This window comes from Acromyrmex echinatior, chromosome 17 (genome assembly GCF_024713525.1).
Source record: "Acromyrmex echinatior isolate Ae372 chromosome 17, ASM2471352v2, whole genome shotgun sequence".
Taxonomy (NCBI): Eukaryota; Metazoa; Arthropoda; class Insecta; order Hymenoptera; family Formicidae; genus Acromyrmex; species Acromyrmex echinatior.
In genome coordinates, this window is record NC_141868.1 from 8,774,778 (window position 1) to 8,802,755 (window position 27,978).

Sequence of the window (27,978 nt, forward strand, 5' to 3'; positions counted from 1 at the left end):
AGCGGCGTCGGCGTCGTAACGACGCGACGTGCGCTCGCGCACGCGTTCGAATAACAACAATGCAACAAAACCGGCATGATCCAGAGTGCCGTAAATCGGGATTTATACGCCGATGCTTATACGAGTACCCGAGCGCCGCGCTGTTTCGTACCGGCCATCGTTAAAAACCGCAATGGCCGCCGGTGCGTGCACCCGCATCTGCATGAACGGACGTATCGTACGCGCGAATTCTACCGTGCTAATCAGAATAACGATCGATAGTGCTGCCCGCAGCTCCGCCGGAGTCGATATCTACCTGCAATATGTCGAAGCGAATCAAGCATGACACAATTTGATTTTTATTGAATGCTAAAGCGAAACTAGCCGAGCAAGATTGGGAAAAAATGGAACAAACTGGATTCTCAAATTAAAAACTTGTTGTCTTTTACTTATTGATAAATGCGACGTTAAACAACACGATATTTCATGTTTCAGAAAGTTACCAAGGTAATAAATATTACAATCGCATTAGATTGTAATTGTTCACCGGAAAGTTAAGAAAAATTGGAAGCTCATTAAAATCATAAAAAATGACTTTTGCATTCCAAATGAAAATCTTTATATTTTGTGTGTTGGGGGGTAGCTGCCTTTCATTTTAATAATTTAAACTTTAAACTAATAATTTTTATTAATTCAATCATTTTGCCGTTTTCTTTCACTTGATTATACTCGTTAATTTGTTAATAATATAACAATATTGATAAAGGACAAAACCAAGCAAGTAGTAAGACCTACGTAAGCTCAGCCTGAAAGACCTATTGTACACCGGTTATTGTATACCGTCTATTAGCAATGGAAACAGGTATTTCGCGAATGTCCAGTGATTCTCAAAGTCAATATATCCAGTCTGGGTATCGCTAAGCAACTCCATAAATTCAAGACTTAAACTCGCCATTGATCGCACGTGTAGCGCTCGACTTCCCACATCGTGCTTAAACTATTACGTAGTTATCTTGGAAACTACGTTCATATCCGGTGTTTGCTGCTGAGGTTACATTCGGTTACTTCAGAGCTATAGATTCGTAGAGTCATCTATACGTTCCGGAAACTAACAAAGATGAATTCGAGATTTCCAAGTCCTCAAGATCAGCTTAAAGTTGAAGCTTCCCTGACTCCTCGCATTAAAGAAGAATCCTAGAATTTATCAATCGTGGGATACAAAGTTCTAACTATTTCAGAAACTAAAAGACTTAAGGATTTAGACGGTTATGGAAACTGTCAAAGTCGATAAATCTCGATGACTGACAAGGGAATCTTCGGAATTATCCCTCACTCATTTTGAGCTTTAGATATTTTGTAGAACACCGAAAAAAATGTTTGAATCAATTTTTTAAAATTTATCCGTTTAGATTTAGGGGTCGGAGCAACTCTTGTGGTTAGGAGTGAATAAAGAAATTTGACACTTTCGGAAAATGTGAATACACCACTGTCGAGAATATAAAATATCAAACAATTTTTGTATAAAATATTTTTTCATATATCTCATAGTTTCAAAGATATTTCCTGAAAATAAAAAAAATCTGTTATTTTTGAGAGATTGATTCAATCCCTAAACCTTGATACAAACAAATAAAAAAATATGTAGGTCTAATATTTTTTTGTACTCTACAAATATCTGAAAACCACTCAAATCCGGTGACAAACAGTTTCGACGATTTCCTAGAGTAATATTCCAAAGTGTTAAGAATTCGATAACAGTTCAATTATGGTGGTTTAGAAGAAAACCTTAACGTTTAACCCTTTTAGGGATTGCTGCAGATGCAGTTGTCGAACGCAACAACGAAACTGCAGACCGACAGTTGAAGTCGACTCGTGATTTCTGTTATTTCGCTGACGCGGCCCATCTATTCGTTTCGGCCGGACGCGAACAATGAATTATCAATTTTCTGTCAGCGTCATCAATTATCGTAGGACGACGGCCGAGCGGTCGCGCGGTTTTTCTCCCGAAATGATCGCATCCCGCTCATCGTATCGCGATCGTTCATTAATTAAACCACCGACCAATCAATCCATACCGGACACGTCGACGGAAGCCTGACACGTGAAACGTAAAACGTGTGCAATAATTTTTGCTACGAATTTCATGCATACACTTTATCATAAGGCCGCTAAAAATTTCTTTCTTTCGCTGATGAATATCTTCAAAATTTATATGTAACATTAATTTACAAGATTTCTGTTTCTCATTGTCTGAATGATGATTCTTATGTATTTTTAGCTGCTGAAAAAAAATGTAAGGTTAAAAAAGAAAGAGAGGGAGGGAGAAAGAGAATTTCGTTACATTCAGGTTCTCAGAAATCAAGAATTTTGAAAAGAGAGAATTTTGAAATTATTTTTGAAAAGACTTTGCAAATTTATATAATTTACAATTTATTTTTTTTATTTTACGGAAAAATGCATACAATACTTAAGAATCCGTGTATTGAGAAACAAAAATCTTGTAAATTAATCTTGTAATTTTTTGATATTAAATATAGCCAATAAATTTTATTATTCAATATATCACTTAAAATTCTATTTTATGAATAGCTGTATATATGTATTAGAAAAAAAATTTTTTTTAATTGTTCTCTCAGCTCAAAAAAGCTTTTATTTGCCAAAAGAACACCCCTAATTTTTTATCAAAGAATATTAAGATTTAGAGGTCACTAGTAAACGATTCTTAAATCAAAATTTCGGTTTTTCTTAATACATGTTTGATTTAATGCAAGAATGGCTTAATCCGGATTTTTAATATGGTACTGTATGTTTCTTTTATCGCTGAACACGATACCATAATTCATTTAGTTCTATAATATACGCTCGATTAATGTGAAAAAAATGACCAAATTTCGAGTTCAAGATCAATTTTAGCAAGCCTTCAAATGGGTCGTGACTCCCTTCAAATTATAAGTCTATTTACTTAAAACAAGATTCAGTTGAAATTTTCCCGGGATCTTCTACAGAGTCTTTAAAAGTAGCATTTAACTGGATTATAAAACGTTTTTAAGGATTTAGAAAAATTTTTCACAAGTTTTAAAGTGTATCGCTTTGTGGTTTTGATATCCTTAAATCAAATGCTTCAACAATAAAAACTCTTTATTAGAAAATGAAATGAGTACATGATACAAAAAAATATGATTTAATTAAGAGTTTTTATTATCAAATTAAGGCATTTAGATCGGTTTAAAAAAAATTTTTTTTTTCTTCTCAATCTAATAGGTACGTATAATACATGTATACGAATTTGCGTTATTACAAAAGAAATTCAAAGCGGAATTTCTAAAAAGAAGGGTAATGGAAGTGTTGAAAAGTATATCCCTTTGCAGTCTAAAAAGTCCTACAGGAAATACCTGTATTATTTGTTGAGAAATAAAATGTCGAAGATTATTCGGTATAATGAAATGATTCTTTTCAATGTACCTTTTCATCGTGAATAAGTTGATTCACGAAACCTTTTCGTTATGATTGAATTATCGTTACTCATCGTTAACTTTTTTATTTCCTGAGGGCTCTAATCCTGATTGAAAGAGTAGCTTGATTATCTATAAGGCAGTCAAAAATCCTGCCATAAATCCATGGAAATCGTCGATCGATCTTCATGTTTGTAATCAATGGCGAATTGTTTATATCGTTGTTTATCGGTGGAGTCTGTCGAGCGTGTTTCGGCTTTATTCCCCCCATAAATCGCTTCCACCTATCCTGCGTCCGTACCACCTGACAAGCAACTAATGTAAACGCGGCTCGTGACTGCTAGCGACATTTCCGTCGTCGTTAACGAGGACACATTTGTTTAAATAATCCACCGATGGTCATTCGTGCGTACTCCTAAAGGTGGGTATATATAATATATACCGAACGAACGAGTAGTGAATGCGAATTGTAGCTGTTAAAATGCAGAAGACACGTTCCTTGCTTTTAGGATTTTAACTACTTTTAACTTCCTCTTTTCGTAGCTTTCACGGATGTTTAACTTATTAAATTTTTTTTACTTTCCCTTGTCTTTGGATTTAAAGATTCGTTTAAAATTTTCAACTTCTCCACACCTCGTAATTTTTCAGCGTTTTCAGGTTTTTGATTTTTAGGTACTGCAATTTTTATTTCTCGGCTTTCTGACCTTTTCTGTATCTATCGGTTTCCATCGATTTTTTTTTTTTCTGTAAAACTCAGTGTGCACAACGCTGTCCTCTTTTAATGTATATTCGTTTTTTCTGCGAACAATTCGGGATACGTGTGACTCGTGGATAAAAACGTAGACGTGAACGAGGGAATCTTGCGCGCGAATGGATTCGTTTGATGTCGAGTACGCCTCGCTCTCATTGGGCAATAGTCAATATTGAATCGCCCTCGAAAAATCCTCTTCTTTCTTTCTCTCTTCGTATCCATCTCATTGTGTATCCACGGACATGATATCGAGCAATACCACATTTATTCACAAGCGAATACAAAAGTATTCTTAAAAAAATGAATGCAATAAGTTGATATGTTGAATCGCGAAGTTATTCTTTATTAAAATAACTCGATATGGGTTAATAATAAAGATAAGTTAAAAAATAGTGTATCTTTTTACAAAGAAGTTGTCAGTTGGTATTTAATAGAACGTTAATTTATTAAATATCATAATTATTTGTATAATGATACTATTTACTTTGCTGTGTATATTGATCTATACAACAACTATATATACAACACAGAAGCTTGCCGAAATATTTGCAATGTTACCATAATATTGCTGGAATGATCCGTGCTGTATTTACTTTGTTATTTATTTAATGTTTAATATTTATTAACTTATTGAGATAAAAATAATTACAATTTATAACTATTTAAAAGCAGTATAAAAGTGTGCGAGTTAAAAATGTACGATCCTGAACCACTTATATATAAAACATGTAGCAGCTCGGGTAATAGAATCTGCTCTCTCGCTTAGGGGATGTGCGTTCCGGAGAAATCGTCCAAGTGCCATAATCCGCGGCGGCATTGTGCAGCGGGACGAAGTAATCGATACGTCGCGTCCGATCTGTGGACGGACGCGACGGCCTCGATAGAGCCGCATGGGTTGAACGAGAAGCCGTTTATAGATGATCGATCCGGTGCCGACAAAAGCCGGACAAAAGCCACTTCGCCTGCGAATGGGAGCTGAACTTGAGTCGTTAGATCGGTCGACAGAGGGTTGTGACTCACAACGATGTAGTCCTCATAATTCGCGGGTGAGATCGGACTGGACCACGCGAAGACGTTTAACGCGGTCGATAAATCGGGCAGTAAATCCCTTTTAGACGCAAGGATGCATCCGTGTGAACGATCACTTAACAACTCGCGGCTATTGGTCAAAGCGCATTCACAGCTATTGAACTGCTCGCCAACACTTTGGCGAGATTGGAATTTTTCTTTGTTCTGGCTATAATCAAATAGACACTAGTAGATATGAATGGCGTCTTCAGAAAGATTCGGAATTGGTTTTGAAGATGAGGAAGATTGAGAAAAAATATAATAGTTTAAGAATACAAACACGCGCACATTAAAGTAATAAACACATATAAAATAAATGTCTTGATGACGTTAATAAAAATTAATAAAAAGGATTAATAAAAAGGATTAATAAAAAGATACGATTAGTTTTAAATTATTATAGTAGAGGAAAGCTCCTTACTATCTATTATTACTATCTATTCGTTCCACCATGAATTTATTGCTCTTGAATTGAAAACTACTTAGGAAAAAATTTATTATTAAATTATTCGTGTAATCGTGTAAAAAAAGATTTTAGAATTTGGACGTCTTCAAGTCATGTTAAGATGAGCCTTGTGTATTATTTAATAAAAAGTAAATATTTGGCAATAAATTCATGTAGTAATAGAGTAAGATCGTATTAATAGAAAAATACGAGATATGTTGAATTACTTAATTACAGAAGTTAGATTTATAAAACCGTAAGATGTGGAAATCGTAATATGAGATATTCAGAGTATCTCTAATATGAAATAATCTACACTCCTATGTCATAGCGAAAAACGTTGCTAAAACATAAATGTCAATAATAAAAAGGAATATCGGAATGAACACCGATGTTAACATGCCTGCTTCTGCAATGCTTGATTCGAACTACTTGAAGACGAGTCCTGGATACAATGCATCGCATGTTCATTTTGCGCGCATACTGGCTGTATCTGTTTGCATTTTAGAAACATTACATACGTTTTTTAATTGCAATACTGATGTACTTTGCGTTTTATTATCGATTTCTTGGGGCATCTCATATTAGGAGCACAATTTTTTGCTTGTGCTTTGCGATTTGTCTACTTTTTTACATTTCTTCAATTTTCAAAGAAAGTAGAATTTGAATTCAATTTTTTATATAACATTGTCTTAAAGCTTATTAAATTCTCTTCAAAACGACCTATTATTTTTTAACATTCTGCCCATAGACTTCTAGCATTTACTCAAAATGAACTCGGTATCTCATAATAAGATATTGCACAAAGTAAATAAAAGAATGAATTTATAAACAATTTATAGTTTAAAAACTAACAGGAATAAGTTCATAATTCAGAGAACGGAAAAAGCTGTACATTCGAAAAATATAAAAAATTAATTGCAAAACTAAAAATTTTTGTAAAAATTAAAAAGTATATAATCTCGAAAAGGGAATAGCAATTTTAAGAGAGGAAAATCTGTTGGAGGGACAAAAACAAACTTACAATTCTGACTTTTCAAACATGAGAAAAACATGAAAAGAGTTTCTTTAAAAAGGTGAGTTCTTCGTAATGTTGAATAGAATGGCTTCAAGAATTACTAGAAAGCATTTTGTAGCTTCTATTCGATCGTCATTCTCATCTATCAAACATTCAATTTCTCTTCCCGATAGTCGTCTGCGGGATCCTTTCGGTAGTCTGACAAATGGAAGCTCGGCCGCAGAGGGCGAGGACCCGGACGAGGAAGAAAGTCGCCGAGAGGGTGAACATTTCTCTGGCGATGAAGAATGTCCGGAATAATTTCTCTGGATTCTCTGAAATAATTTTACCCGGTCCACTTTGTGTCGTTGCGCGGTCGCAGCTCTCCCGTTGTCGTCGCTGTTTTACACGCTCGCTGAGAACGTTTTAAATCCTGCCTCTGGATTTACCTTCCTCTTCCTTCCCGGCGTCCTTCCCGACGGGAAGAAGGATGGCCCGAGAGCCGCCGGCAAAAAGTTCCGACGCTAAGTGTGTCTGACGTTACCCTCTTGTTTCTCCTTTATTGTGCATAATGCGCCACTTCCCTTCTCTACCTTACAAGTCTTCTTCGCAAGGTCGCACAGGTCCTTGGATATGTCCAAGAAGATCACTCGCATGAACAAAAAAATCTTCAGGAAGGAGATTAATCCTTTAAGTACTTTATTCTTGCTGGATATGTGGATGAGTTTATATATATATATATATATATATATATATATATATATATATAAAAGCAAAAACAAGCCTGAAACAATTTTGCATTCGAGAGAGATATTGAGAAAATTTACTCACGTTGTATAAACGAAGAAAAAACAAAGATTATTGGAGAAGAGATTAACAAGAAAACATTCTTAAATATTTTACTTGAAATTTAATCATCGAGTTTATCTCAGCTTTTTGGAATAATTAAGTAGAGAAAAAAAATAGTAATGCGTGAACCTTTCCTAACGTGGACTCCACTTAAAATTCTGTTATAATTAATACCATTTCCTGCAAGAAAGGTTTCTAACTTGTTAGATGGATATCGTAAAATTCTGAATTATTGTTAAAAAAATGTATTCATGAAAAAAAATTTATGAATAATAATATCTTAATACATTTTTTATGAATTTTCTATAAATTCCAACTATTTGGACTTCGTCGAAAGTTCAAATAGACTTGAAGAAATTAGAGTCTGTAAATATATAAGAGAGGAGTCACTTTTCTTAATCGTTTCAAGTATATTTTATGTTAAATTTAGACCAATAAATTATTGTTTGTGATAATATTGACTTAAATATAACTGAAAATGAAAAAATACATAAAAAACAATGTGTGAGCTTACAATATCACATTTTCCTCTATTTTCATAATATATACATAAGTAGATACAGACATCAATTTTGATGGAAAGCGAATCCAGTGACACACAAGTATTCAGCAGTAGATCTCTTCACAAATCCTGTCTTCTCTCAAGAAAAGATTTGTCTGGGAAGCAGACTCGTTAGCAATAAAAGGTTCTACGTGAGCGCGATCTGCGATTTGTTTCCTAGAAAAGTTGGGAGATTTGATGCACTCTGTCAAGATCCGGCGGAACAAGGAGTGATCCTCGTGAAAAATTCATTTAATCCTGCCGCAGGGTACCGAATGCGCTGCCGGTTAATCTTGCACGAGGTGAGAAAACAAGGAGATCTCAGTCCTGGTAGGACTCGGTCACGGCCACACTCGACTTCGGCTTAACCTCAGTCCTCCAGAGGTTTGCTTCCCAGCAACTGCATCTCCGTAACCCGGATTTGTCTTCTGTCCTACGGGACCCAAACGGGAGCGTTACTGCCGCGAATACGTATTTCCTGACCCAGTTATGTTTTTCAAATGACACTCTCGAATGATGGCCAGACAAAAATCAAGCAGCTTGTTTACGAATCATATATCATATTTTGAATGGACATATTTCTATTCGTATTGTTTGTAAAAAATGCAATTCTGCACTCTTTATTATAAGACTCTTTATTATATGCTATTATGGAGGGCGTGTAGCCATAAATTGTGCGTAAAGTCTATGAGTGTCGGTTTTCGATGTCTTCAGGAAGCGCAAATTTGCGTATTGGAAGGTATTGTCGGGGGTCTGCGTATTGTTCCCCCGGCAACTTGGAGAAAGGCTATTTTGCTCGCAGCATAATGGAAATCCTGGAATATAGTTCCTCTGTTAAGTACCTGCAGGAGCTTTCGCAGAGGTGCAACAACCTTCCGTTACGTCAACTAATTTAATCCCCCTTCCTCTCGCTCTACACGCTTCACATTACTCTTCGTTTCTCTCTATTCCATCGAGATCGCGCTACGAAAGCTAAATAGGTTCGTATCTATTATTCATTGTCGTCTCGGAAACGCGTCTCATCTTAGATCACGAAGTTCTCGAATTCATGTACCCTTAACTCCTTAAAGTCCTTGCAACTTAGATTTACAAATCACTGAAATTCTTTTAATTCTCAATATTCAATTTTTATGTACAAATTCTCAAGTTCAAGATATTGAAGTCCTCTGAATCTTTATTGACGTAATTATCCTCGATATTCTTATTTTTAATTGTAAAATTATAAAGAAATATAAATTCTCAGGATTTTATTAAAATTTCATTTATAAGAAATAATTTGTTTTAACGTATTCAAAATTATTTGTATAACGTAATTGTACACTCTCTTTTTGTTCCTTATTAAGTTTTAATTTTTTTATCATACTGATTTCCGAGACATAAATTCCTAAGTCGTATGAGCAACTGACTCTAAAAATTTTTTGTATAGTAGCATGTTTATTATATCATATTTTATTATATATCATGCATTTATTTGTCTCAAACAAAAGATTATCACTTCAAAAATCAATTAGAAAAATTCCTAAAAATGATCAAAATCATTTTAGAAGTTCTGAAAAGATTATTTACATGGCGAACGGCCCGTTCCATTTGAGAGTCGAAATGTTAAAATTGCGTATGTTTTAGATTTCCGAACTTTGAGGAATATTGGATGTATTTGTAAATTCGGTTAAATTTATCTTTTTTCCCTCGCTTTTTTATTTTCCACGTCATGAGAGTCAACATATGTAGGTTGCTGTCTATTATTCATCGGCATCTCACGCCTCGGCATCTTTTACAATAGACGATTTTGCATTGTGTCCGTTGGTACCTAAACCCGGCGACCCCGAGCCTGTGCTCGTATTCGGCGACAAGTGTTTCACGTGAAATAGGAAAATCTGGGAATAAAGCAATCTCTGTCCCGTCAGCACTCTGTGACTGCGTCCATGATTGCCGTTTTCAGGAGGACCTAGTAACTCGCTGGAATATCGTTCTCTGACTTTTCCCCCGCTTTTCCGCTATCGCTCAGGTTACGCCCCCGATTTTCCCCGTACCTCGCCTAACGTCTTTCGCTTCGTCTCTGCCTTCGAGCGCAGAATCTCACTTAATCCGTGGCTCGGCACTTCATTCTCGGAACTTCCAAAGACGATTAGAGAACATGTCGATCGCTCCACACTCCATTGCCCGGAAATCTCAGTCTTCCGCTATTGTTGCAACTCTTTAATAAAGTCAATCCGTTCGGAATCGTCACTGCCTTTTAATAAAACCCGTCAGTCGTATCAATATTATCCATGTTTTTTAATTCCTTTATATTTCCTTCTTTTTTTCTCGATGTATTAATTTTTTGCTCCCAACGTTAAAATTAGCAATGGGTATCTCGTTAGAAATGATAAAACCCTCTGCTATCTCATTAAAAGGTGAGATGACAAGGGCAAAAGGTTGATGGCTTTTAGCATAACCCTTTTAAGCCGGGTACGTCTTTCTCTTGCGAAGTTAATGAGAAAAGGTAACCCATCCTTGAAGCAACGGTGACATTATAGAACTGTAACCCTTGGCCGAGAGTATACGTTCCGTACGCGTGCCAGTAATTATTGCGTTGTTGAATCCTTTGTCTTTTCTCGTATAATGGTAACCGCGAGATAGCTTTTCTTTGGTATTATGTCGTTACGACTGCGTAAAATTTTTTAAGGGATCAACATTCATTTACCAATCCGCCTTTTCTTCTTTTCTAATTTAATTCTAATACAATTTTTTGTGTTATTACCGTCACGACTGTATAAAGCATTTTAAGGAATAAACATTCATTTATTAATGCTGTAAAATTCCAAATTAATATCTTTTATTTCAGATTGTAATTAATTTCGTCTTTTCTTCTTTTCTACTTTAACAATAAATAAAATAAGATTATATAGGATACTCCTCAGTTTCAACAATTATGTACTTTTCTTAAATTTCGTTTTCTATTTTAATTTCAATATTTTCAAATTTGTCGTAAATTAGTTAATTTTTATTGCACATGAAACATCAAAACGATAAAAGAGAATTAAAAAAGAGTGACTTTTGGCGACTGAAGCACAGTACATCGCACGATGATGAATGAAGACAGAAATCGCCAGCCATGACGGTCCAACGGACATTTTTAATCCGACAAAAGTTTGTGAATTACGCTTAGCTAGCTCACGGAGGTGTAGATAGAAAGAGAGAGGGGAAGTAAAAAGGATTATGTTCTCTCTAATGGCTCCTATTCCCTTAGTCTTGCGCTTCACTCGTCCGTTTCTTTTTTTCGTCCTTTCTCCCTTTAAGCCGCGAACATTCATTAAAAAAGTCTCCTGCCAAGAACTCCGGGGGTGAAGACCGAATACAGGAATGAAAATGGGACAAGAGGGTTCAAGGGGGGTGCAAAGCGGACGAAGGGAATTGGAGAAAGAAATTTTTTACTGCCTGCGGCACGAGACATCCTTCGCTTCGAGGACCTCCGCCGTCCTTATCTCACCCTCCTGGTCTACCATTCTCACCCTCTCACCTCCTCATCCCTACTCATTCGCGGTACAAAGCTGCGACCCCTTCGCGCATGCTGAGGCTGACGTTTTATACGACTGCGGGGTTGGTTGCACTGGAAATAATTATGCCAGCGTTAAGCGCGACACCACCCCCGCGATGGAAGGACCTCAGAGGGAGAGATCCTTATAACCGAGCAGATAAAGTCACCGCGAATATTTCTGCGCTTTATAATTTAACTTAGCTTCGTGAGTTTTTCGTGTCACGGATATTTAGGGATTTTCGAGTACAGAAGAAACATGTAACTAAAATAGCTATCTGTTTGGAAATGAATCTTTATTACCAATATAACATAAACAGCGTAAATCAATTTAACATTAAAACTTCAATAGAATGTCTGTCATACATAAGAAAAATTTTCGCTAAATTTTTGAGTTAGAAAAAAAAATATGCGCTGAGATATTAATGAGTACTCCATTCAATTAGAGATCCTACAGTAAAAGTTTAACAAAAGCTAAAAAATGACAAATAGATATCTATCTATCTTTTTCTTTCTTTCTTTTTTTCAATTCTGACATCTCGTTTTATCCATTAATTTAGAGATTATCCAAGATTTGAGACAAAGTGGAGACACTTTATTTTCTAAAATATCCAACAATAATTCATTCAACGTAAAAAATATGCTGTTTATGTGATAATAGAATTGATAAATCCTCCTCTCCTTGAAAAGAAATTCTGGATCGTTCATTAACATAATAAATTTAATACCTGTTAACATTATTAATAAATCAATTAATATTTATATGCTTGTTTACAGTTACAGTGTTACAATTATGATATATTCTACAATATTCCAATATTACAATATTAGTACTACATTATTACAATATACATAGGATTACAATACTGCACAGTATTTTTAATAATAACATATATAGAATTGTTCGTAACAGTATATTTTAAAATCATATTCAAGTTATAATGTTATTTTTATACACAGTTTAAAAAGGGGAAGAATACGTTTGAAAGTAATTTCTTCTAGTTCGACATCATCGCTTTGCAAGCCAAGCGTTGTTGCGACACGATCGATAGAGGCGACCGCCATCTTCTTCGCGATCGTCCGCAAAAATCAGTGACTCGTTTTCCGCACGCCAGGCGGTTAAAGCCGCGGAATGTTGCCGCGTATTAGCATAACAAGATTCTCTCGTGCACGCAATGCGGGGGTGGTTGGGGGCGCAGGACGTAGGGCTCACCGATCTGCTCCCTTTCCCCGTCCCTTGTAGATTTGCATGGCCCATTTAAATGCAATTTCTTTCCCTCGATCGAGGAATTACGTGAATACGCAATCCGTCTGACCGCAAAGTTTGCGTGTATTTCCCACCATAAGATTGAAGGGATCTGTGCCCGAGGAGACCAAGAGAAAAAGTGATTTTATAACCTTTTGGTGGATTGAAAAGTTATCTTTTCTATCGATATAGTAACCGCATCCACTCTCGTTCCATTTCTGTTACAAAAAAAAAGTCGGAGGATCCGCAAACAATTAATCTGAACCGGTTATTCTGGTTATTCTGACCTTTCTATCGAAATAGTTCTTCTGTTAATAAATCTCTCTAAATATAATAAAGCATCATTATTAAATTGACGATTAATGTAGTTTACGATATTACATATTTCCAGCTTCCGTTTATGGTTACTTTTTAAATACGACAGACCGAATCAGAAATTATCTTTAATTCCATTTTAATTTAATTCAATTCTCGTCTTTCTCCAAGAACAAACTTTTCTGAATGAGAAAGAAGCTTACAATAACAGCCTTTTAATTAATTTTTTTCAGAAATATTAGATAGATTTTTAATATTGACGGTAATCAACGCTTGAAAAAGTCTGACTTGCGAAAGGCAGATGAATAAATCTGATATAGTATCTTAAGGAATAGTTTGCTGTTTCTAAGTTTGTTGACACGGCAAATTATACATCCTTACCACAACATCTCACATACAGTATCCGACTCGGTAGTAGTAGAACACAATATTTGCAATTAATTAACTGCACCAAGTACTCAAAGTTCCGATAGGGTTTGAGTTTGGTCTCCCAGCCATCACATTACCGCAGGAAATTCATTAATTTTGAATATGATCGTCAAACGCCCTTTATTAGGTTTCATATGAGTCGATCTATGCTGCTTAGTCTATTAAAATAACAATAAATTGGTTAACCACTAGTGGCAGATTATCTCTCGAAGTTCAGGGCCAGGATCGTTGAGATTAGCCTCAGAATATCCGATATATCGTAGGGAACCAGAACATCATGGGACACCATATGCAGGTACGAGGAAAGTTCCGAAAGTTGTTATTACTTTTAGCATCCGACTGGCGTACCAGCTGTATAATGTAGCTACGTACTACTGCATACGCACGCTTATACACGTAATAAGCAGTCTACTATGCGTTCCAACTTTCTACTGGTCGTTGAAACTTTTTACGGATTTCGTAGATCTCGTTTCTATTAGGTCCTTACGATAAACCAGGTCGCCGGTCGCGTCAAATCTCTATGTCCTTAATAGCAAACCTCCCGTTGTTCTGTTCACGAAACATCGCTTCGAATTCGGAGTTGCCTCGATAAAATTTTCATCGAACTCTTTCCGGAATTTCAAATTACAATTTTATTTCTACCTCTTTCGCAAAAGAGTATTTAATTCCCGCTTTAAAATATTAAAGACCCTTTCTCGGCAAATACGTCTTTCACTCAGAGACTTTACTGTATTTCATTTTTACACTTTTTTTTTTTCCCCAAGACTCAGATTTCCGGAAAAGTTACGCTGCCGCATAATTATTATTAACGAGTTCCGAGCAATAAAAATTATAAAAGTGGAGAAAAAAATATGTAAAAAATGAGAAGAATGTAACATTTTCCTTTCCAACGTTATTTAAGAATTGTGACAAAATACTGCATTATTTTGAAAAGGTCAAATTACATTGAAATTTTACCTAATCAATACTTTTTGTTTGTAAATTCCTGTTTGTGAATGTAATATTAAATGCCATAAAATAAAATAAACATCGAAAATGTAACATTTATTATTTCAAATATTTATTTATAAAAATGTAACATAAAACATAAATTGTTGGAAAAAGGTGAAAGGTCCTCTATATTTGTAATTCAATGGTGATTTGTAGTATTATTACTTTTCCTACAAAAGGTTATGATTGACCTATCAAGAAATTTTACCTAGGAAAGTGTAGTCTGATTTTCGTAGAGGTTGCAAAGTCGATTATTAGTCTATAGGAGACAAACGATGTAAATGAGACACGTAATTGATTTCGCCGACCATTTGCGACGTAATTAAAAAGCTTCCGATAACGTGGACCGGCCATTGTTACGCAATGAAGCACGACTCACGCTCGTCAAGCATCGAAGTTATGCAGCATTACAGTTCGCAACGAAATTACGTCGGCTGAACGTCATAAGTTGCGAAATTTGCATTTAGCTTCGGCCTCCCGAGCTGCAAACTGCGCCACGCCGTGGATAATCGAATTGCGAATGCCTTTTCATCCCGCTAAACTATCATCGCTTATTTGCGCGAGCTATCTAAACTATTTTGCTTACGTATTTAGCACCCTTACATTGTTAAATGTATAAATGGCATTCGTGGATTATCGATGTTCCGATAAGGCAAAGGTAAAAGTTTAAATCATATTCATCATTTCGAAATGAAGTGCAATCGCCAGATGTGTATTTTAATTAAATAATCGATTATTTCATCCTTCATTTTTTCGCAGTCGTTTCTACTTTTCGCGACGCAAGAGATTTAGAAAAAGCTATGCGGGCTCTTGCCAAAAAATATCTTAAAAATATTGTGCAAATAATCGATCTCTCGATTATTTTTACAGGAAGTCGGACTGCGCGTGACGGTAATCTGATAGACAGAACTATGGAGGACGGAAAGGAAAAGAGAGCTTTAAGGTAAGATTGAAAGCCGTAAAGAATAGTTCTCTAGTCGCACTCAGTGACCAAGCGTCTCTCTCTCGCGTTCTCTCTCGCACTATCGGGAAGATTCTCCACGGTCCAATCATCCAACGCAGCCCCTTGATGGAGCTGTCAATTGCAGAATTGTAGGCGAATGGCCCGTAATGGCTTTCCTGTAAATGCGAGCGCGAGACTAAAAGCTTACAACCTGTATCGAGGTTCGACAGGATAAATATTCAAATTGACGTAGAGTGCAGATTTAGAAAATGTTGTAACTGGAAGGAAAACACATCACCTTTTATGGTTTTTTTGAAATTAATGCATACGCTTTTGTGCCTACATACATTTTTTTCTGTAACACTTCAGTAAGCCTGGAGGCAACAATACGGAAGTAAAACGTATCCTAATTAAATAGCAGAGATATAAAATGTAAATTTATCGCAGATAAGATAAGAATAACGAGAAAATACTATATGCACGTTGAGATTGATGTATGGATTAGATTTAAGGATCAGATTATGGATTAGATTTAAAAATAACTAGCATACAAAGGATGGCTGAATGTATTGTATAAGAATAAGGTAAAAAGTATTCAAGTCTTCTTCTTGACTTGTAATGCTGAAGGTAATAAAGACTGTTCTTCTTCCTTTATAATATTTCAGTACTAGTAATTTGGACTGATAGAATAAATAATATTTATTAGAAAGAAACGTAGCTGTTGTTATTACGATGAAATTATTGACTTCGACGAGTAAAATCAACAAATAGTGATTGCAATTTTCTGGATTGCACACGTGAATTGAAATTTCTTGAAGACAGAATTTGGATACTTCATTGGAAGCTTGTAGATGAGAAAGAGAAGACCCTGGCGTACAATTGCATTTAATGGCTCACGAAGGAGAAGCTGTAGACTTGCAAAGGCCGAGTTAAATGGAGTCGCGAGATTCGAGGCGGAAGTCGCCTCCCAAAGCACTTTGAGTGATGGAGTCTGGGGAGTAACAATGCGAGACGATACCTTAATCTCTCGATAATTCCTCGTTGACGTCCTTCCTTCAACTTTACCGTACGCGCGAGAATTCCTTGCGATATTGCAGGATTGCATCGGCAACTGTGAATTTGCGTCACAACTAAAGAATATTTTAGTCATTGAAAAAATAATAAGAAGCTCAATTTCTCAAGAGATGATTGTGTTTTTCTCTATAAATAAAGGGGGATTGATAGAAATTCAAAATTAAAATTTAATACAAGAAGAAATTTGGCTGTAAAGCCAAATATAACTGAAAATGCAATATTTTAAGTAAACAAAAAAATTATGGATTAATTTTCTCTCTTTTTTTTTCTCTCTTCTGATGTCCTAAAGCATATATTATAGCTTTTGCAAAGTTTGTGAGAAGTGTATGTAGATATCTCACGAGGATGAAGGGATTAATGACATGTTCAGAGAACTGACGGAATGCGGACGCTCGACCCTTCACAAACAACTACATTTTTCCCAAGCATTTTCGCGGCAGAATTTTCGCTAACACGCGTGCAAACATGCGGAATCGTTCACAGTGCGCGAAAAGAGCTGTTTCGTGGCTGTGCGAAATTCCGCCCGTCTCTCGCCGTTCGTTTTCGTTCCTCACAGTCACGCCCGCTACAAATTCGATTTACTCGCTTCTCTCCCCTTAACGTGGATCTCTTTGAAATTTCATTTCCCGTGTCCCTATCCCGTGACTTTTTATCACATTCAATTTTCCTCTTGATTTCGACAGGAGACAAATTTAATAATGTGTCATTAATCATATATAATTAAAAGTAATACGATGTGCATCTTTTAATGATTATTGGTTAACAATAAATTAATTTAATGCCTCTTTTATTGCTTTCTTTTAAGACAATATGGTTTCTTTATTTCAAAAGCGGCACAACCTAAAAAATGTAGTTTTCATTGTTACTACATTGAGAGAAATGATTTTGTTATGGAAACACAAATTAAGGGAAAGTAATGTGATATTTGTTAAAAAAAACGATTGATTTGTTACGATTGCAAATTAATTCGTCAATGTAACAAATAATCAATAGTATCGCTAGCAATATATATATATATATATATATATATATATATATAAAAGTCGTAGGTTGCAAGATCTCAAATCGTAAGAAATTCTAGTCAAGTATTCTTTTTATAGACTGTGCTTGGTCCTATGACTTAAGACTCCACGATCATCTACGAATTCTATATAAACAAGCCTTTATCTAAATGATAGATTAGATTCTATATAGTTTGCTTCTGTTACTAATAATTGGTATAGTAGACTAGCAGCAATCACAACAACAAAATTTGTTGTCACATATTTACTGATCACCAGTTAAAAGTACTGGTGGCTTGTTAAATTAACAAAATTCTTTTTCTCAATGTATGAATGAGCTAGTAAAGACAAAAATTACTTCGTTAATCATCAGAAATAAACTAACTTAATTTTAGTCTGTCAAATTAAAATTTTCAATGGAATTATAATATCTTCTACAAATATATATATATAATATATTTTCAGTTAATTATTTCTGTCGTAAATGAGAGAAACGAAAAGTGAATTTTACAAAGAATTTAGAGATAAGATAATTTTGGAAATCGAAGTATAAAGAAGAAATTTTATTATTGTAAATTTAGTCAGTTTTATTTCATCATTTATACCTAAATGTAAAGTTGGCGATATTCGAATTATGTCTCTTTTAATAAATTATTTCAGATTTATTATAATTCTTGTAGGATATCAAAATAATAAATTCAAAAAGGATGGATTTTTTATAGATTTGATTATGTTTGTAAAAGTATAATATATTCTTTTTGCCGATATTATTTGATTATAGTCAATAATTTTTTGTTGAAAAGTTGAAAAATGGTTTTTCTCTTTTTTTTTTTAAAATGTAATTGTTCGTTTGCTATAATAATTATTATCCGTCATTATGTTAAATGTTAATGGTTCCTTCAGAATTGCTTTTGTTGGAAAATACAGAACTTCGAAGGGCAGTATAGTACGAAGGCTAAATGCCTTAAATTCTAAGAATCTTTCTCGAAGGCATTGCAATATGTGGCGGCGATTTATAACCATGTGATATATATGCTAGAGAAACTGTACTTCGTTTCGCAAAGTTTTGCAGAAGAAGTACCAGAATTAGTTTCAGACGAGGTACCACCTCGATTTCCATTACTAATTCCCGTTAATTTCCATTACTAACCTGGCATAATTAAGTAGTCTAACGAGACTTTCCCTTTCCACCGTTTCTGCCGGATGGTCACGTCACTGTATAACAACTTTTTAACTTCGAAACGAAAACATCTTACTGATTAATGTATTTTCAGAAAGTAGCTTTTAGATCTTCCAATCCTCAGTATTTTGATAAAAGAAATCTTATAAAATACGGATAGATCTTTCTCTCTTATTTGAATTTATCAATTCATAATTTACAATTTATAATTTCACTAAACAGAACTTTTAAGTTCTTTTGTCACTAGATTATTAAAATTTGTTAACGTTTCTGCATATGCTTAATTATAATATATCCTTGCAAAGTAGAAGCAACAATAGAAATCAATTAAGTGGCATAAACAACTTGAAACCGATATAAAAAGATTCAATCTCGAAATTTAGTTTTGCGATATTGCAATATTGAGGATCAATTCTTTAGCATATTCTTTAATATTCAGAAACGGAATTCTAATAGCACAATCGCCGATTTATATAATTCTTGAATGAGATATAATTAAAGTTAATTGCGATGCCAAAAGTTCGTGCTCGTTCACCGGGAAACCTTTCGAAGCCGGAAATTATGATTTCAATGAAACTCTGCAGCAGCATTTTGGATAGACTTTGCGATTTATAATTATTGTTAAATAATAATTGCGAATTTCGATACGAAGTTGCGACAGGGAAATTCGCTTTTGACGGATCAAGTTTTTGGTTGTATTAGCGCGCACATTGTGCGGAATTACACGTGGGAATTGATTCGTTAAATCTATACTCCGTGTAATGATCAGCGCGGCGTGAAATTAGCGCGGGATCGTAATTAAATTAATAACTGGATTACGCCGCGTTGATCCTATAATTATCGTTTACACACGATAAGGTTTAAAAGCCCGCTCCAGGAAATCGATGTAATGTGTTGCGATCCCGTTGGGGAGGCGATCTGTAATTAATATTCAATTATCATTAACATATTGCAAGATTAGACGTCTATTCTCTTCCTCAATTTTGTGTTTTTCCTTTTAATGAACATGTATTTCTATAAGTAAGATAATTCAAATTATGGATAATACAGAACTTATAACTAAATATTTTCATTACAATTTATTATTACAATATCAATAATTAATAAATTATCAATATAATTATATTAAACTATATATACATTAATTGTTAAATATTATTAAATACTTTACTATTAATAATTGCAATTATCTTTGTAATTATCAAATTCTATTATAAAAATTAATCGTAGGTTAGTAGAATCAAATTGAAAGACAGAAATTATATACACATAGATATTAAAAATATTTTAAAATTTAAATAAAAATTCATTTATACGTTTTATGTATAAAAATGTTAAAAGTCGAATATGCGCATAATATTAAAAATTTGTGCGTTACCAGATCTGCAAATGCAGTGAACTATTTTTTCCACTTTTTTACCCGTCTCGGAAATTTACTGTCGCTAAATCGTGGAAGGGCGACAACGATAACGTCGCGCGGTGCAAAGATCGCTTGATACTTGAATGGGAAAACATACGCGGTAGGCTTTTGCCATTCAGTATCGAAATAGAATTTAGTACGTAACGGAGAAAGATAGAAAAAGGGATAGAAGGAAGCGATAACACGCGGGAATCGCTCTTCAACCCCTAATAAATCATCTACCGCCATGTTTAATGCAGCTTTTTCAATTGTCCTCGGGGTCACGTATTCACACTGTAAGTCCTTCAGCTACCGATTTACGATCTGCAGATGCAGCTAATATCCATTTGAATGCAACACATAGAATTTTTTGTACCATAATTTTACTCATAATTAAAGTAGAATAATAAAATAATGAAATTTTAACGTAACTGAAAATTAATTACATTAATAGAATTCATTAATACAGTATAAGGAATTAAATTGACACGTAACTATAATACAATTAAAATTAGAAATTTATAATTATCGCGGATTATGTTTCAAAATTTTTGAATTCAAATCAACTTCCCGGTTTAAATCGGATAACTGCAAAATCTTTTTTGAGATCAGTGTGTAGAAAATAATGTCGCAATGGCGGACCAATGAGTGGGATGGAGAGGATTGCGCGAATTCCGCGGCTGCAAAGCGATTTATGGGAAACGAACACGGGCTATAAAATAACACTTCCCATTCAAATCGGCAAATTAATGGTCGCTTTCGTGAATTCTTTGTTTGGGCAGCGCGACAATGGCGGCGCTTGTTGAGTTATTATCCTGAAATACTACAAAATTTTAGGAAACGCCAGTTTTTGCAAATTTTCGTTAATTTCGACAGATAATTTTCTAACCGCGGAGACTTTGGTATTCAGAGCCGCCGATAGATTCTACGTTGCTACGTCCAAAATTGGATTGATGTTATACTTTTAGAGTATCTGGCCCCAGGAGTAGTAAAGATTGATCGGCTTGCCTAGGCTTCGAAACTATTATCTAGTTTAGATACTTAAGTCCGCGCGGAAAGTTACTCCCCGCGAGCTTTAATCTCTCTAAGCACGAGGTGATTATAAAGTTTCTTATTAAGTTCCCGTGTAGCACCACCACCACACGCGTACTCGAGCCGCCATTGCAATACACGGGTGAAAAACTTTGCCAGTACTTCAGCTATATGTAACTCTCAACAAGGAGAAGAAAATGCGAAAGTGCTCTCCATAGTATTAGAACATGTTTCCTACTCTACGTAAAATTATATAGGAGAAAGAAGAAGGCACATTTACATACATTTAAACGCTGAAAACAGGTTTGGACAGTTTAAATATCGTTTCTCATAGTATTAAAATTCTCTTTATTATTCTACGTTTTATTTCAGTTTAATATCTATTTTGTAATTATTTTTATTTTTCTCAACGTATTTTACTTTTAATCCTTTGAGAACAGAAGCTTTCTTCGGAACAAAGAAACTTAAAGAAGACCTCATTTTCTAAGGGCTTTCGGAGTTGCTAAATTTGATTTTGACCTCAGAATTCTATAATTAATGAAATTTCAAAAAAGTAACACAAAGTGATCACCATGAAACTCGGTTTTAGAAAGTTCATGGTATTGCTGAATTTGAATGTAGCCTGAAAATATCAAATTTCAAAGGGGTGTATATATATATAGTACCTTCTAATGAAGGAGGATTTAATGTCACAGGGTTCATAATCAGAGTTTGCAAGTTAGTTTGAAAATTAGTATTAACTGTTTGTGTAGCTTCGAATAAAGTAAAATTGGAAACGTGATGTTGCTTTGCAACTAAAGAGTCCTTAAATCTGAGTTTTACGATATAATCAAATTATTTTTTGAATACATTCTTTCCCTCCATATTGGAGTTACCATTTAAATTTTTAATATTTTTAACCTCAGATGCGAAAATAAAGTATTATCAAATTACTTCATAGGCCAAGTTTCATGAAAATCGAACGAACAGTTTTAATATAAAAGAAAGTACGTCGAAACGGTCATGCCAATAATCGATAAAGGATTAATTTAAACTTATACATATTTTATCTTATTTAATCCATTTTGCTTTTGGATCTCACAAATTATAAATTATTAAAATATATAATGTTAAATTCTCATGTTACGCGCAAATCTCTCTCTATATATATATATATATAATTTTAACTTATCTGTAATCTATATTCTTGGACTCTTTTATAATAAATCATGGAATATTATAATCACATCTTTTATAAAAAAACACTATAACATGTAATGTATGCATCATGTACATTGACATTAATGTGCTCATTCTATATACGCGCTTCGCTTCGTATTTATTCGACATTAAAGAGACTCGTGTAAGCTTGATATTCTTTAGGGGGATTAATACACTCGTAGAAAATATGACGAAAGCTTTCGTCGTCAAGGAACGTCGATGAAAGGTAGACGATGAATCGACGTGGATTTCTTCGGCTACGTTATGCAGAAAAAACGAGAAAAGACTGCGCACAAAGGAGGCTCGCCATCTTTGAGCCTTTTTCCGAGGGATCGCAAGATAATTGGCTGATTTAACGAGATCACATTCAGGGGATTCGTGCCGTGGTAAGAAAAGCGCGTATTCTTCCTACGACGAGGTAACTTTCGTTAGAAAAGTGCACGCGATTATCTCATAATATTATCAGCCATTGAACGAAATTAATTGTAAAAAAAATTAAATCTAATGTAAATCTCTATGAATATTAAAATTTAATTTAAAAGAAGATATACCCCTTCAGAAAACAAAACCTACCTGTACAAACTTTTTTTTACGAAAACTATTAACTTTACTCAAACAGAGTTTTAACCAATATTTTACACGTATATTAATGTGTTACATATGTACTGTTTGAGAGTAAAATTAATAGTTTTTGCAAACAAAATCATAAAATAAGTTTCTTTTAAATCCGTCTGGATATGTGTATGTGCATCTCTCTCTCTCTTTCTCTCCAATAAAAAATCTTAAAATCTCTCAAATCCAAAGTTTTCATTTGATTTTAATCCATAGGGAAGAAAAATTGTATATTAATTCCCAATGTAATATCTTTGCTTCCACATATATAAGTGCAAATATAAAGCTTGGATAATGGCACTTTACGTAAAACGAGTAGCATCGCGTATTTAAAAACGCAATTATATCTTAAATTCTCGAATTACATTGATTCGTGGGAAAGAGGATCGTTAACTTCCGCCGAAAGTGGTGACATCACCGCTTTCACGGTCACAAAGCGCGAACATGGCGCTTGGACGCGACACTTTGCGCAAAATGGATGTTCATCGCGTATTGTAATTGGACGGAAGTAGTATTTTACTGATGCGTTTGCTGAAGGCGAATGAGATGCAAAAACGAGGTCGATGCACTGCAACTTGACTCAATAGCAAATGTCCCACGTAACTATTGTGTTGATTACAAGTTTACAGGCGAAATAAAAAGAGATCGTTATATTGCGTGTTACGATTTGTACAGGTAAATTGGATATCTGGAAAATAAACTGCGTCCAATGCGAGATTATCTGTCCATGGATGGACGCGTTTATCGAATCCCTTTCCGCGGAAAATTGTGTACTGATAATAGAACTTTATCCTTCAAATCCTTTTGCGTTTGATTTCCGTTCGAATTGAAATGTAATCTACAGCTTGATTACTAGTTAGATACTTATCAATAGGTATTGGTTCAAAGCAAATGAATTCTAGTGTATTTCATGTTTTGTTTAATTTTTTATAGTAAATGTGCGATTAACGAGTGAAGATATGTCTTTTTTTTTTTATCGAAACAACACAAAATATGGAATAAAACAGCAACTTTAGATTGTAATATGTGCTGTTAAAATTTCATTACATTTTCCAAAATTATACATACATTTTGCAGCGCAAATATTTTTCGGGAGTTATGCTTCATTGATTTGTATTTTTAAATGATTGCTTGATTTTAGATATGCTTTATTTGATTTTTAATTCTTTCAATTATTGATTCCATTTATTTTAAATTCCTTCGCTTCAAATCAAGAGATGTTTTTATCGAAACGTCATAAAGAATAGAATAAATTAACACTGTAAATTTAAATTGTAATATGCTGTTATAAAATTTCCATTATATTTTCTAAAATTGTAGATTTTGCAGCGCAAATATGTATTTTTTTCTGAAATTAGACTCTACTGATTTTCCTAAATAACTATCTGATTTTATATATTTTTTATTAAATGATTGATCTCGTTTATTTTGCATCTCAAGTAGCACAGCAGCGCTTTAGCGACTATATGCGCTTTTTTAGCGCTTTGTTAACGCTTTGTTAGCGCTGTGTGCTACTTGGGATCATTTCCTTTTGCTTCAACGTGAAAAAACAAAAGACAAAATTTACCTTGAACAGGCGCGTAAATGTTGAGGTACAGGCAATCCTCGCTTTGGTTCTTGAGGTAGGGCAGCAGTCGCTTGAGGTATTCTAGTCTGCCCTTGGGCATCTTGTCACTGAGCTCCGGTAGCTTTTGAGGACAAACAGGTCCGAATTTATCGGCGATCTTAACGCCCTGCCAAAGGGCACCGGTGACGGGCGGCATGAAACGTAATGAGCCAATCGGTGGCGAGGCATAAGGTACACCGCGAAATACCTCGACACCTTCGAGGTATCGATCAAGGGTAACGATCACGCCCGATAGCTCGCCGTACTTAGTTCTGACGATCCTCGAACTTAGCTCGGCACCGGCGGTCGCCAGGATCAAGCCGAGCAGCGCCAGGATCGACAACGTCATTTTGACGCGATCACCGACGTCTTCGGCGTCACCTCCTGCTTCGGCGTCACCTCCGCCGATCACTTTCTCGCCGTTCCGATGCCTCTCATATCGCCTTCCTTGTCTTACACTGCGACAATTTCCTCTTTAACCGTCGCCAGAGATGAGGATGTACGCGAACTGATCCATTTCGCGATTCTCAGAAACTTGTTCACTTCCTGGATGCATCAGTCTTCTTCAAAGTGAAGGACAGTTGAATGACTGTTAGACTTTATTTTGTTTAATCGATATACTTAAGAAGTGCTCAACCAATAATACAAGTTAGTAAAGTTGCTATCTTACAATCGGTCTTTAATTCAGCCTACGAAGAGTCTTGATTTTGTTTGATACTTAAAAAAGAAAAACCTATTGTCTTTAAATAGATATTCCTGAGCTTAAACACTGTGATGAAAACTCTGATGGGGGCTAGAAAACTCTGATGGGAATGGATTTTCCATAATTTCTTCCAATTTGATGATCTTGAAAGATTGCGATATCTTGGACTACATTTTTTAATTTAAATGAATCGAAGCAAAGAAATGATTGCGAATCGTCTTTGATTATCTATTTTGGCGCAATTGACCTAGGGAAGACTGCAGATTTAAGATTGAGAAACATCCTGAGTTAAATCTTCCTAGGAGAGTCGCAGAGATTGTATTTGTTCTGTATATTAAATTTTTTTTCAGTCGTATATCTAATTGGATATTTAACGTTCAGATATTCCGTTGGTGCAATGGCGAAGACCAGCACATCCTCCTTCAAACATCGTTATCCTTTAGACTTAATTATTATCGGCTTTACGCTATCAAGTTGCAAGTTCTAACAATCTCCGGATTCACTTCGTCTTGTCTTGCTAGTTCACTGACCGATAGAGATTTTGTTACATATAAGAAAATTTATCGTCATAAATTTACCATTAGACGTCCAGTGAAAACGACGTGTGAACTACACTGTCAGAAGAGATAACTTTACACTTTTCCACGATAGACTGTAGCGTCTAGATTAAAACTTCCGGTTAAAAACAGGATCTCTTTATGATCAACATTCACGAAAGTGAATCCTCGTTTTTTTATACGATTCCTTCGTTCTTCACTCACATCTGTCGATGTAAAAGAGATTCATACGTGTCTTATCGTTCACACAAAGACGATCTCGTTCCTGATGGCGTGCTTTATGTATCGAAAGAGATAGAATGCACCGGCTCTGATCACGTTCAAGAGCAGGCCGCCCTTTGAATATTTACTCACTCGTTTCATCTCGGTAAGAAAAAGCAGGAGAATACAAGATATTTCCTAAATCTTTCATGCAATATTTCATTGGACGGATCGAAGGTAACGAGAATCGCACCTGGCTCTCATCTCGTAGTTCATTGAACTATTCTCTCGATTGAATGAAATCGAGCGTTCATTAATGTAATTTTTCGGCAAATAATCTTTTCTTCGGAGATAATTGAAAAAACATACGCTACGAACGAAGAAACGGACATTGATCCAGTTTTCCAATTATTGAAGAAAATAAAATATATCACGGAATTAGTATTTGAATTGAAGAATTTTAAATTTCTTTCGCAATCGCGCGACAAATGTAGAATGGAAAATTCATTAGTAGAGTTGCCTCGGATTGTTTGACGTTTAAAGAGATATGCACAAAGACACGCGCACTGTAGTTGTGAAATAAAAGACGCATCCAGGAAGCTTTGCTTGTTGCGTTCAAGAAGTACGTCACACCTTTATATTTAAACCTTTCAATATTCCTTCAGCATAAAATACACATCTTCCCACGGATGCTATTCTTGCCGAGTCAACAGCTTCAATTTACAGTTAACCTAGTTAGATTAAAATCGCACTATTAATCAACGGCTAATTTCCCACAGGTTTTTAGATAGACACTTACAGATAGAAACAAATTTAAAATTATCTTTGATTACTCCATTAAATTCACACTTTTCCGACTGATCACTGAGTGATGATCTTCGATCATCGGCACAACACTATAATAATAGCGCGCGATCATCGTTCCTTCATCGCAACGGGTCAAGCACTACCATACGGGATTCCTTTTGCACATAGCTTTGCGACGAGCATCCTTTTCACCCTCCCGGCGACCCGCGCCGGCACCTCCGGTCCGGAGTACGTCTTCGAACTTTGCCGAGTCAGGAAAATCGTTTCCCGATAAGACAGATTTATCGGATACGACAAAGTAATTTCAAGTTTCGTCGAATTGCGCCAGAGAGGATGTTCCCGCTCGCTGGAAGCAACCCTTCGACACAACTATCCCCGAAGCTAGCGAAAGAGGCGCACCGAAAAATCCGAGAGAAAGGTGGTAGTGGGAGTTTGGAAACCAAAAGGGAAACGGCCACCCCTACGTTTCTTCCCTCGTCACTGCTACCCCGGTCGCAGCGAACTACCACCTTCCCTGGACCCTGATACTACACCGTTGACGTCGACCCTGGTCGATGCACCGCGACGAATCTCGCGTGACGTGATCAGGGGTGGGCACGGTATTACCGCGAAAGGGTGCGAGCGCCGCTGGGACGCCGTGGTATGCGACGAAAACCAACCGAACCGATGTAGCCGACACTTCGACCCCCGACAGACTGGCGTCAGGCGACGACGTTCAGCATCGGTTGCGCATGCCCCGCGCAAACGCTCCGGACTTGGTACAGGGCAAGGGCGGAAGTGCACCCCGGCGTGGTCGATACGGCAGGAGGGATCGATCCTCGAACCGACTGGCGAGAGTTGTTGGTTCGAATCCCGGATTGCGAAAACGCCGTACTTTTGGCTGCGTTCAAGCTGATCCCTTTTATTTCAACTACCTCTCTTCTTTTCGGGCTATCCATCACTATTGACTTCTCTCATCTAGTCGTATTTAGTGGAGTACGTTTCAGTATTTTTTTTATTAAGCCAATAACCGTTGTACTCGTTTATCAATCATTTTTCCTCGCTGCACCTTCATGACTCGTAATTACTTCTTTTATTAAAATTTATT

The 27,978-nt window shown here is 35.5% G+C and overlaps 1 protein-coding gene across 2 annotated transcripts in view; it reads right to left on the reverse strand.

The window, feature by feature from the left end:
- The window catches only part of Nlg3 (Neuroligin 3), a 386,793-nt gene that overhangs the window by 153,189 nt on the left and 205,626 nt on the right, over window positions 1-27,978 (reverse strand). The window contains exon 1 of one of the 2 annotated variants that reach the window (XM_087415320.1): window positions 24,585-27,627. The exons of the other annotated variant lie outside the window; for it this stretch is intronic. Coding sequence (XP_087271446.1) covers window positions 24,585-24,972 — 388 coding nt within the window. The 5' untranslated portion in view covers window positions 24,973-27,627. Of the gene's footprint in view, window positions 1-24,584; window positions 27,628-27,978 lie in introns of those variants that run through there. 2 annotated transcript variants of the gene reach the window in all.